The sequence below is a fragment of the Coloeus monedula genome, assembly GCF_965178545.1.
Source record: "Coloeus monedula genome assembly, chromosome: 9".
NCBI lineage: Eukaryota > Metazoa > Chordata > Aves > Passeriformes > Corvidae > Coloeus > Coloeus monedula.
The window spans coordinates 1788787-1801455 of record NC_138789.1 but is presented as its reverse complement, the minus strand read 5'-3'; the positions used below and the strand labels follow the sequence as shown (position 1 = coordinate 1801455).

General features: G+C 52.7%; 1 protein-coding gene across 1 annotated transcript in view; it reads left to right on the top strand.

The window, feature by feature from the left end:
• Positions 1-12669, top strand: part of TNN (tenascin N) — a gene marked incomplete at its 3' end in the record, with an annotated part of 39738 nt that overhangs the window by 6722 nt on the left and 20347 nt on the right. The window contains 4 exon segments of the mRNA XM_082286966.1: positions 1128-1364; positions 1366-1591; positions 2485-2825; positions 2829-2862. Coding sequence (XP_082143092.1) covers positions 1179-1364; positions 1366-1591; positions 2485-2825; positions 2829-2862 — 787 coding nt within the window. The 5' untranslated portion in view covers positions 1128-1178.

The window sequence follows — 12669 nt, the reverse complement described above, 5'->3', positions numbered from 1 at the left end:
TTGACATGTACCATTAATGCCAACATTCAGCATACAATACTGAATAAGCCAACTGATAAATTCAGGTTTCTGACTTTATATTTTATCCTTCCTTCCCTCCTTGCTCAGCTTCTACTTTCTTGTTGTTTTTATCTATGAGGTGTTCATTAAGTCCAAAATTCTTCCTTGGTTGACCGCACAAAACTTTTACAGCAAACATGGTTTTTTGGTGTGAATGACTGTACCTGAAAACTTTAAACATTTGAACTTCAGTTTCGACCTCTGAATGTCAATGAAATTTAACACTAATTTTATTTAGTTAGGTCTTAGTTTTGAGAATTAATCAGCCTGAAAATAAGCTCTTCCTATATATTTATGCAAGGTAGAAAAGAACAGTTAATTCTGAAATAAAAGTAAGGGAAAACAAATAGTTTTACGACACATCCTCTTGCTCCATGTGTTAACAGATGTGCTCTAGTAGCTTCCACATGAACTGTGCCAGTGCTAAGACAATAAATCAGATAAAGGAGTCAAAGCAAAATGAACTTGAAATCTCTCAAGTGAATCTATTATTTGGGCACACAAAATGCCAATGCATTGATGTCAAATGGAGCAAATCTTTTTAATTCTCCCAAATCCAGATAACAGTGTAGGCTACATGCTACATTAGAAGGCTAACATGAAGTGGGCAAAACTGTGTCCCAGATTTCCTGTACAGAAAGATCAGTGTCAGCTCTCTGAATTTTTCATGCACACAGCATCGGCACAGTTATCAGGCTTTGAGTTGAAGACCATGCATGGTGCTGGAGAATGCCATGGTCAGTAGTCCAGACCACAGCTGAGAGACTGATAAGAAGTCTGTTGTAACTGCAGGGGAATGAGAGGCACTATGGCGTAGTTAACAATTGCAATGGACCATGATCCCAACTCTTATTTGAAGGTTGAAAACTTAGAGCTCTTACTTGGAGAGTCTGGAAGCTCTTTTGTATCTATCTCATTCACCGTGACTTTTCCAGGTACTTACCAACCTAGTTGTGAATCAGGGCAAGACAAATAATTTGTCTTTTGGAAAATCGTGAAAACCAGCTTTATGATCACAATTCTTAACTTTTTTCTTTTTTTTTTTTTTTTTTTAATCTTGAAAGCAGCTGTGCTGTTTGAAGGGTCAGCTACTCCTCTGAGAACCTGCCATCTCTGAGATGAATTTCCAGGGCCGGCTTGCCTTCCCAATGGATTTACTGCTGTGCTGTGCTCTCCAGACATCTGCTGTTCAGCATCCTGCATCTCATAACTGCACCAGCAATGCTCAAAGAATATTCTTCAGCCACTCCTGTAAGATTGACCTGCCCACACTCTCCCAGATTAAAGCTGAAGCAAATCCATTACATGGATGAAGAGAACAGTAGGGTGCAGCTAGATCCTGGAGAGGCTAAGGACAATGAAGAGCAGAATATAATCTTTAGGCACAACATCCGTGTGCACACACCCAAAGGGAACTGTGAAACTTTGACCCGCATTATGGATCTCTTTGAAAGGATGGAGAAGCTTGAGAAAGAAGTGGCAGAGCTGAGGGAAGTTTGCAGCCCTCAGAAGAGCTGTGGGGGAAGCCAGGGTAGATAACAAGAGTGATATCTGTTCTTACTTCCCAGGTCCAGCCTATTTACTGCTGAGATCTGGGGAATGGACTAATTTGTCAAGGTTATTGGGAGTTCTCCATGAGGAAAATGCTTGAATCCTTCGCATGGGCTGGTGCCCTGGTTTTTGTGATTCATGTAGGTTTCAATAGAGGATTTTCTGGAGGACAGGAGGGTGAAAGTTGAAGTAGGCACTTCTAGTTGCCATCTTTTTCTTTCTCAACTTTGCCTCCAGAATTTTGCCATTGCTGAGAATTTGTCTTTTTATTTCCTCTTTGATAAGTGACTAAAAGAGGAGCAGAGTTTATGATGATAATGTTTTGTGGTGCCCCAGGCTCTGCCTGGGATCACAGATTTATACTGCGTGGCCTCTGAATTTAATGAACTGTTGTTATTCGGGGAATGGAGACAGGGGAAGTCCTAAGACGTTGCTTATGTGAAAAATACAGGTGTATGGCAGATGAGAATAATGTGCTCTCCATCTTAATAAATATCTGCAGTGAGAAACAGTGAGTTTAAATTACAACATTAAGGTTTAGGTTAGAGGCTGTGGGAAACTTCCTAATTGACTCTCTGGGGTGGTCATGGAACCCGTGTTCCTGCTGACCATGGACAAACATGTTGGAAAAAGCAAGGGTGGGGCTGGTCCCTCCTTGGACCTGGGACAGATGGACAAGGTGATGCCATCAGGTCTTTTTCAGTCCCTATTTTTCAGTGATATTTATTCTTCCCTTTAATGACCTTGAACATACCTTTGCACTACCTATCTATCTAATGCTGTGTTACTAATTTTTTTCTTGTGTTTTGTTTTTGTTTTCTCTCATCTGTGTGTCATGCTTGCTGTCATGCATCCTGGTGCTGCTCTGGCCAGATGTCCCTCACTGCAGTGGCCATGGGACTCTGTTCTACGAGACTTGCAGCTGTGAGTGTGCCAAGGGCTGGGAGGGCAGTGACTGCTCCCACCCTGCCTGCCCCAGCCACTGTACCAGTAACAGGCACTGCAGTGCTGGGAAGTGTGTCTGTGATGAGTGTTTCTTTGGTGAGGATTGCAGCCTTCAGCTGTGTCTGGAGAGCTGCAGCAGCAGTGGGATCTGTGACACAGCCCAAGGGGTCTGCCAGTGCCACGAGGAGTTCACTGGAGAAGACTGCAGTGAGAAACGGTGTCTTGGGGATTGCAGTGGCAACAGGTTCTGTGATACAGGAGTGTGCTACTGACACGATGGCTTCTTTGGCCTCAACTGCTCCCAGGGTAAGACGTGTGCCTGGGAGTTACTTCTCTCTTCATTCTTGCAATCTGACTTTCCATCTCTCCTTCCAATACACTTTTAGCTAATCCTGTAGGTAAGCCAACCCTGGGATCACCATGGTTAGCTTGGAGTTTCTGCTGGCTGACTGGTCTTTGTCTTCAAGAATTGCCTGGGAAACACTGCTGAATTAGGGAAAGGTGAAAATGCAGTTAAAGGTTGTGCTAGCACCAGCCCGTGTGCAGCAGCTGAAGGAGAGAGCAAAATGGGCATGGAGCCTGTAATTAAAGAAGGAGACAGAGTCTGTTTCTTGACATACAAATGAGACATTAGAAGGTAAAATCATGTTTGCTGCAGTGTGCACTGCTTGCTGAGGAGGTAGATTGGCTAAAATCTGTGAGACAAAGGATGTGTAAATCCTTTAAAAAGCCTCCCTTTGAAGTGAGGTCTTTGGGAGATTCTCCCTTGTCCTGCCTTGTTACAAGGTAGTAGGATTTGCCTGAGAAGATCTTGAGGAGTATCCTGCAGTTCCTGGTTCATTCTCCCTCCCTGCAGCCACAGATTGGTACTTCAGTACTCAGCTTTTTGCCCTGGAAGCCCCTTCTCAGCATGGCACACTTGATCTAATCTTTTGCAGCTCCCTGTGAAGAAGTAACCAGCACACACTGAGCAGCAGCTCTTGCTCAGTGAGGGTTTTCAGTGACCTTCTTCACAGACGTGCTCTGCTCTGTATCATCCCTCATGTTTCAGGCCTAATCTGTCTGCTCAGAGACTTACCTTTTAAATAAAAGATTAGTAGCTTAAAACTTCACTCCTCCTGGCCCTTCCACACTATTCAGAGGGAGAGGATGGTGTGGCTATCCAGCATTCTTCTCTCCTGTCAGTAGACTGAGATTTGCTACTCAGGAGGCAGCACCTTTATAGAGGTGGCAAGCAGAAGAGTTCCTACCAGAGCAGAAACAATTTTCTCAGAGAACTGCTGCCCAGGCATTCTCTCCCAGAGGCCTGTCCGGGTCCAGCTTTATATCTTCTTCTTTCCACGAAACCTGCAGCTGTTTTACAGGCTGTGAAAGTGCCTTCTGTTGTCTGAATGAGCAAGGACTACAGAATCAATGCATAGAGCACAATCCATTTTGTTACTGTTTCTGAGCACTACACTTACAGTCCTGCTTAAATAAGTCCAAAGGAAAATGGTTCCCATCTCAGCAGCTGTAGCCAAGTGCTCCTCTCCTGTAGATGTCAAATTGTCTTTTCTGTTCCAATCTGGGTTAGATTTCTGCATCCTGAGACATATACACTGAGCACTGGCTTTATTTATTGTTATTAATATGGGTTTTTTTTATGTGTCTCAGATCATGAAGTGACGTATTTTATGTTGCCGTGGTAACTGGAATGTCTGAACATTTTAGAAGTTACTATCAAGCATGCAAGAGTATAATCAATGCTTTGCAATTCCTTCTGAAGGAGAAATAGACTAGAAAGATGTTGAACAGCAGAGAGACAATCCTCTTCTGAACTCTGCTTAGACAAGGAATAAACTACACCACATGTATTTAGGTTCTTCGTTATTTTACGGCAAAGCTGGATTATTTAAATCCAGCTTCTATGTTACAAGAGGAGACAGGATGAACAGTCTCATATTTTGCACAAAGTTTTCAGTGAAAGCAATGGTATGCACACAGTGAGGGAGGGTTTGGTGAAAGCTGTGAACTACACGTGGGAATGAACACACGGTGGTGTCTTTCAAGTGAGAAGAATCTCCTGATGTTATCTGACCTCACATTGCTGACACATGCATTTTACAGGCCCTACCTATCTATGCTTTGCTATCAGTTAGAGCCTTGCTGTGTTGGTTTTGCAGGGCCTGGTTTATGGCAGCGGGGGGGCCACAGAGGTGGCTGCTGTGAGAAGCTGCTGGAAACTTTCCCCATGTCCGACAGAGCCAATCCCTGATGGCTCTGAAGATGGACAAGCTGCTGGCCAAGGCTGGGCCAATTGCAGAGGCTGGTAACACCTCTGTGATAACAGATTGAAGAAGAAAATCAAGACAAAGCGGGGGTCAGTCGTAATTTTCCAGCCAGAGAAGAGGAGGAGGTGAGAACACGTGAGGGGAAACAACATGGAAAAACCAAGGTCAGTGGAGAAGGAGGGGCACGAGGTGCTCCAGGAGCCAGAGCTGAGATTCCTCTGCAGGCCGTGGTGAGGACCATGGTGAAGCAGCTGTGCCACTGCAGCCAATGGGGATCCACGGGGGATGCAGAGATCCACCCACAGCCTCTGGGGATCCACGGGGGATGCAGAGATCCAACCACAGCCCCTGGGGATCCACGGGGGATGCAGAGATCCACCCACAGCCCCTGGGGATCCACGGGGGATGCAGAGATCCACCCACAGCCCCTGGGGATCCACAGGGGATGCAGACATACATCTGCAGCCCACGGGGGAGGTGTCCATGCCAGAGCAGGTGGATGCCTGGAGGAGGCTGTGCTCCAGTGGGAGAGCCGATGGAGAGAGGGTGCCCTGCTGCCAGGCTGGAGCAGCCTGGCCTTGGAGGAGTGCACCCCGTGGAAGAGTGACCCACGCCGCAGCAGTTTTGGGAGGACTGTGTGCCCGTGGGAGGGACTCACGCTGCAGCAGGTTTGGCAGGACCGCTGCTCATGAGAGTGGACCCACGCTGGAGAAGGTCACGGAGAACTGTCTCCCGTGGCAGGGACCCCACGGGGCAGCAGGGGAAGGGCTCCTCTCCGTGAGCAGTGGAAGAAAACCTCGTGTGGCAAACTGAGCAAACCCCCACGCCCTTTCCCCTGCGCTGTCGCTGGGAGGGAGGGAGGGCTTGGGGGAAAAAGGTGCTTTTCTTAAGGGCTTCTTTTACTTCTCATGATCCTCCTCTATTTTGTCAGCAATAAACTCACTTTGTACCTCTACGCTGAGCCTGTTTTGCCCTTGGAGTGTTTTCTCCCGGTCCTTAACTCAACTGCATTATATTTTTCTCTCCCCTCCCAGCTGTGGCAGGGGAGGGTCAGTGAGTGACGCTCGTGGGTGCCTGGCGCAGGGCCAGCGCCAAACCACGACAGGCACTCATGGCCCTGCTGTGCCCAGAGCCCTGCGTGGGACCTGGATTGACTCCAGGTTTATTCCAAACCCAGGGAAAGGGTTGTGTTTTCCACGGCAAAATCTGGCCTGGAAGCATCCCACCGTGTGCAGCTCCCATTGCTCCAGGATCCCATTGAAACCCATGCCTGGCCTGGAAAACCCTTTCCAGGCATTAATTGTTGCCAGTATCCAACCTGACCCTTGCCTGGCACAGCTGGAGGCCGTTCCCTCTCATCCCATCCCTCATTCCCTGGGAGCAGAGCCCAATCCCAGCTGGCTCCAAGCTTTCCGGGTTCCAGCCGGGGACTCTCCCGCGGGCGCTGGGGCTGAGCAGTCGCTGCTCCCAGGGCACTCCCTGGGACTGAAGTGGGAAATGCATCAATGGCTCGGAGAGAGGAGAAGGGAAATCTGGAGACTCTGCTCTTGTGCCTCACAAATTTCATTGGAAAATGGGAAAATATCTTCAGGAGTTGGAACTCTGTCCTATTCAACCTACTGTGCATTCATGTTTTTACATCCTACACTGCAATGTAAATGTACAATATGGAACAAAGAGAAAATATTTGCTAATTTTATTTATTTACTAGATTTTATCTTCATTTATGGAATTTGAAATTATTCTTCTCCTTATTCTTTCACTATTCTGCTTCTTTCTTTAGTTCTTCTACGTATTTCTACATTCTTCTTCTACTTACACCTCTTCTTCTCCTATGGATTTTAAAATTCTTATTCCTACTACTGTCCTTCTTCTATAGATTTTTAAATTCTTATTCCTCTTCTTCTATAGATACTTAAATTGCTATTCTTATTCCTCTTCTTCTATAGATACTTAAATTGCTATTACTATTCCTCTTCTGCTATGTATTGCTTAATTCTTATTCTTATTCTTCTATGTATCTTTAAATTATTCTTCTTCCTCTTCTTCTTTGTCTTTGTTGTCTTTGGCATCGTCTTCATCTTCTTTGTCTCCATCTTCTTCATCGTCTTTGTTGTCTTCTTTGTCTTCATCCTCTTCATCGTCGTGGTCTTTGTCGTCTTCGTCGTGGTCTTTGTCGTCTTCGTCGTGGTCTTCGTCGTCGTCTTCTTCACCTTCTCTTGGTCATGTCCGTCTTCTCCATGCTCCTGCTCCCGTTGCCGTTGGTTCCCGATGCCGTGGGTTGGGAGCCCCGTGGGTGCCGCAGCCCCGCAGGGAGGGCGGCTCTGGAGCAATGGGTGCCGTGTGGTGGCTGCTGTGGGTGCCGTGTCGCTGCTACTCCTCGGGCGGTGCCGCCAGGCAGGGACAGCGGAACAGCCCCCGCAGCGCCCGCAGCGCCCGCCTGAAGCGGGAGGGACGTTTCCTGGGGGCAGCCGGCTGCTCACGGAGGGCCTGGGCTCCCAGCCGGGCAGGCGAGGGGCTGGGGAGGCTGCACGGCTCCGGTGCCGGGCCCTCAACCCAGGCCTCACGAGGCACAGGCACTGGGAGCCCGTCTGCCGCAAAAGCCCTCTGGTTTTGCTCTTTGTCTTCCTCCGGGGGCAGCTCCAGGACGCTCAGCTCGTCCCACTCGTCCTCCTCCGGGGCCAAGGGCTTCACGCAGCTGCCAGATTCGGTGCCGACTTCCCAGGGCTCTTGCGCGAGCTCCTGGTCGCTGTCATTCTCCCAGCTGGAGTGCACGGAGGGTCTGTGGCCGTTCCCTGGGGTCACGTCCTGGCCGAGGGACACTTCCTGTTGGGAAAGGGCTGTGCCAACGTGTTCTTCCCAATCGGAAACTTCTTCCCAGCTCTCGATGTCCCCCTGGGACAGCTCTTTCTCCAGGTGTTCTTCCCAGTCTGAGCGCTCCTGGGAGCTGTTGGCTTCTCTGAGGGACATCTCTTCCTCCGTGCACTCTTCCCTGTCCGACACTTCCCTGGACAGCTCCTGCTCCGAACACTCTTCCCCCTGGGACACCCTTGGGGAGCAGCTGTTCCTTTCTCCCTGGGACAGCTCTGCCTCGTGCTCACTCTCTGGGGAACAAGGCTGCAGCTCCTCCTCCTCCTCCTCCATCACTGTACTCAAGGGTGTCTTCAGAGGGTTGTAGATGACAGGGACCCAGCGGGAACACGTGTCGGACGCCGGTGTGAAATAAGGCTGCGGCACCACATCCCCCTCCATCTCTGGGCTCAAGGCTCTGTCCCCAGGGCTGAAGGTGACACCAAACTGAGACAGGTCTTCGTCTCCGTCCTCTTCCTCTGGGGACAGCTCCGTGTCTGTGTCATATTCCCCCTGGGACAGGTCTGTGTCGCTGCAGGAGTCCCAGGCCCTGTCCCAGGCCCTGTCCCAGTCCGAGGTCTCCTCGTTGCCGCCTTCCTCTGACCACGCCGCTGTCCCCTCCTGCTGCTCCCTGAGGGCTCCCAGCTGGCTGGGCAAGGGCCTGGGGAGTCTCAGCGGGTCCGGCACCGGGCTCTGCTCCCTTTCAGCCGTGGCTGTTTCTCCCATTTTCGCAGCCAGTCTTTGCTCCATGTCCCACACTCCCTCCAGCTCCCACTTGGATCGCTGGATGGGCCACTCATACTCACGGCTCAGGTGCCAGGCCAATTCAAGAACCAGGTTGCGGCCCGCGGGGGGGCTCCCGGGGGCAGGAACCCGGCTCTGTGCCCTTGCTGAGGGCAGCTCCCAGCTGGGCACAGGAGACTGCGGTGCCTTTTCCTCCTGCTGGGCAGCGAGAGGCTCGGGGGGCTCCTCCTGCCCAGCAGCTCCGGCCGGGGCAGCAGCTGCCGGCTCGGCCTCCGCGGCACGGCCCGGGGCAGGAGAGGCGCAGGGCGGGGCAGGCGCTGCCTCTGCTGCCCCCGCTGTGCCCGCGGGGCTGGGGGAGCCGGGCCCCGCCGGGACACAAGGCTGGGGCCCCTCCTCCATCCCTGGGCCCAAGGGTTTGTCCCCAGTGCTGCAGGTGACATCGTCCTGCTGCTGCTGGGACAGCTCTTGGGCTCCATCCTCTGCCCCTCGGGACAGCTCCTTGTCGCTGCTGTCCTTCACTGGGTGCACTTCTGGCGCTGTCTGCTGTTCCCACAGGGAGATTTTGGACATCTCCTGCTCCGTCTCAGCTCCCCACCGGGAAAGCTCTTGGCCCATCTCAGCAAAGCTCCCCTCGTCCTCCCCTCGATGTGTGACAGCAGTGGCAGGCCTGACCTGCTCCCTGCCCCTACTCACTGCCTGCTGCGGGCCTGGCCGTGCGGCCAGCTGGCTACGGGGCTGGGGCACCGGGACTCGGGGGTGGCTTCGCTGCCTCTGTCCGCGTCCGTCGCTCTGGGCCTCTGGCGCAGACGGATCCCGGGAGTTGCTTCCTCCTCCTGGAGTGGCTCTCCTGGGACTGGGCACCCCGAGCCCTGCGGTGCCCCTAGAAACCCCTCAGCCAGGGTGGGGCTCTCTGATGTCACAAAGGTCTCTGGCCACCATCATGTCCCGTGTCACAAAGGGTCCCAACAGCAGCGGGGCAGCCGGGAACGGGCCCGGAGCAGCCCCAGACCAGGGGACTGTGTTGGTTTTGCAGGGCCTGGTTTATGGCAGCGGGGGGGCCACAGAGGTGGCTGCTGTGAGAAGCTGCTGGAAACTTTCCCCATGTCCGACAGAGCCAATCCCCGATGGCTCTGAAGATGGACAAGTTGCTGGCCAAGGCTGGGCCAGTTGCAGAGACTGGTAACACCTCTGTGATAACAGATTGAAGAAAAAAGTCAGAACAGTGTGCACAGACAGTTTCTTCCTGGCCAGAGAAGAGGAGCAGCTGAGAACACCTGAGGGGAACAACACGGAGGCACCGGAGTCAGTGGAGAAGGAGGGGCACGAGGTGCCCTGGGCACCAGAGCCGAGATTCCTCTGCAGGCTTTGGTGAAGACCATGGTGAAGCAGCTGTGCCACTGCAGCCAATGGGGATCCACGGGGGATGCAGAGATCCACCCACAGCCCCTGGGGATCCACGGGGGATGCAGAGATCCAACCACAGCCCCTGGGGATCCACGGGGGATGCAGAGATCCACCCACAGCCCCTGGGGATCCACGGGGGATGCAGAGATCCACCCACAGCCCCTGGGGATCCACGGGGGATGCAGACATACATCCGCAGCCCACGGGGGAGGTGTCCATGCCAGAGCAGGTGGATGCCTGGAGGAGGCTGTGCTCCAGTGGGAGAGCCGATGGAGAGAGGGTGCCCTGCTGCCAGGCTGGAGCAGCCTGGCCTTGGAGGAGTGCACCCCGTGGAAGAGTGACCCACGCCGCAGCAGTTTTGGGAGGACTGTGTGCCCGTGGGAGGGACTCACGCTGCAGCAGGTTTGGCAGGACCGCTGCTCGTGAGAGTGGACCCACGCTGGAGAAGGTCACGGAGAACTGTCTCCCGTGGCAGGGACCCCACGGGGCAGCAGGGGAAGGGCTCCTCTCCGTGAGCAGTGGCAGAAAACCTCGTGTGGCAAACTGAGCAAACCCCCACGCCCTTTCCCCTGCGCTGTTGCTGGGAAGGAGGGAGGGCTTGGGGGAAAAAGGTGCTTTTCTTAAGGGCTTCTTTTACTTCTCATGATCCTCCTCTATTTTGTCAGCAATAAACTCACTTTGTACCTCTACGCTGAGCCTGTTTTGCCCTTGGAGTGTTTTCTCCCGGTCCTTAACTCAACTTCATTACATTTTTCTCTCCCCTGCCCAGCTGTGGAAGGGGAGGGTCAGTGAGTGACGCTCGTGGGTGCCTGGCGTAGGGCCAGCGCCAAACCACGACAGGCACTCATGGCCCTGCTGTGCCCAGAGCCCTGCGTGGGACCTGGATTGACTCCAGGTTTATTCCAAACCCAGGGAAAGGGTTGTGTTTTCCACGGCAAAATCTGGCCTGGAAGCATCCCACCGTGTGCAGCTCCCATTGCTCCAGGATCCCATTGAAACCCATGCCTGGCCTGGAAAACCCTTTCCAGGCATTAATTGTTGCCAGTATCCAACCTGACCCTTGCCTGGCACAGCTGGAGGCCGTTCCCTCTCATCCCATCCCTCATTCCCTGGGAGCAGAGCCCAATCCCAGCTGGCTCCAAGCTTTCCGGGTTCCAGCCGGGGACTCTCCCGCGGGCGCTGGGGCTGAGCAGTCGCTGCTCCCAGGGCACTCCCTGGGACTGAAGTGGGAAATGCATCAATGGCTCGGAGAGAGGAGAAGGGAAATCTGGAGACTCTGCTCTTGTGCCTCACAAATTTTATTGGAAAATGGGAAACAGCTTCAGGAGATGGAACTCTGTCCTATTCAACCTACTGTGCATTCATGTTTTTACATCCTACACTGCAATGTAAATGTACAATATGGAACAAAGAGAAAATATTTGCTAATTTTATTTATTTACTAGATTTTATCTTCATTTATGGAATTTGAAATTATTCTTCTCCTTATTCTTTCACTATTCTGCTTCTTTCTTTAGTTCTTCTACGTATTTCTACATTCTTCTTCTACTTACACCTCTTCTTCTCCTATGGATTTTAAAATTCTTATTCCTACTACTGTCCTTCTTCTATAGATTTTTAAATTCTTATTCCTCTTCTTCTATAGATACTTAAATTGCTATTACTATTCCTCTTCTGCTATGTATTGCTTAATTCTTATTCTTATTCTTCTATGTATCTTTAAATTATTCTTCTTCCTCTTCTTCTTTGTCTTTGTTGTCTTTGGCATCGTCTTCATCTTCTTTGTCTCCATCTTCTTCATCATCTTTGTTGTCTTCTTTGTCTTCATCCTCTTCATCGTCGTGGTCTTTGTCGTCTTCGTCGTGGTCTTCGTCGTCGTCTTCTTCACCTTCTCTTGGTCATGTCCGTCTTCTCCATGCTCCTGCTCCCGTTGCCGTTGGTTCCCGATGCCGTGGGTTGGGAGCCCCGTGGGTGCCGCAGCCCCGCAGGGAGGGCGGCTCTGGAGCAATGGGTGCCGTGTGGTGGCTGCTGTGGGTGCCGTGTCGCTGCTACTCCTCGGGCGGTGCCGCCAGGCAGGGACAGCGGAACAGCCCCCGCAGCGCCCGCAGCGCCCGCCTGAAGCGGGAGGGACGTTTCCTGGGGGCAGCCGGCTGCTCACGGAGGGCCTGGGCTCCCAGCCGGGCAGGCGAGGGGCTGGGGAGGCTGCACGGCTCCGGTGCCGGGCCCTCAACCCAGGCCTCACGAGGCACAGGCACTGGGAGCCCGTCTGCCGCAAAAGCCCTCTGGTTTTGCTCTTTGTCTTCCTCCGGGGGCAGCTCCAGGACGCTCAGCTCGTCCCACTCGTCCTCCTCCGGGGCCAAGGGCTTCACGCAGCTGCCAGATTCGGTGCCGACTTCCCAGGGCTCTTGCGCGAGCTCCTGGTCGCTGTCATTCTCCCAGCTGGAGTGCACGGAGGGTCTGTGGCCGTTCCCTGGGGTCACGTCCTGGCCGAGGGACACTTCCTGTTGGGAAAGGGCTGTGCCAACGTGTTCTTCCCAATCGGAAACTTCTTCCCGGCTCTCGATGTCCCCCTGGGACAGCTCTTTCTCCAGGTGTTCTTCCCAGTCTGAGCGCTCCTGGGAGCTGCTGGCTTCTCTGAGGGACATCTCTTCCTCCGTGCACTCTTCCCTGTCCGACACTTCCCTGGACAGCTCCTGCTCCGAACACTCTTCCCCCTGGGACACCCTTGGGGAGCAGCTGTTCCTTTCTCCCTGGGACAGCTCTGCCTCGTGCTCACTCTCTGGGGAACAAGGCTGCAGCTCCTCCTCCTCCTCCTCCATCACTGTACTCAAGGGTGTCTTCAGAG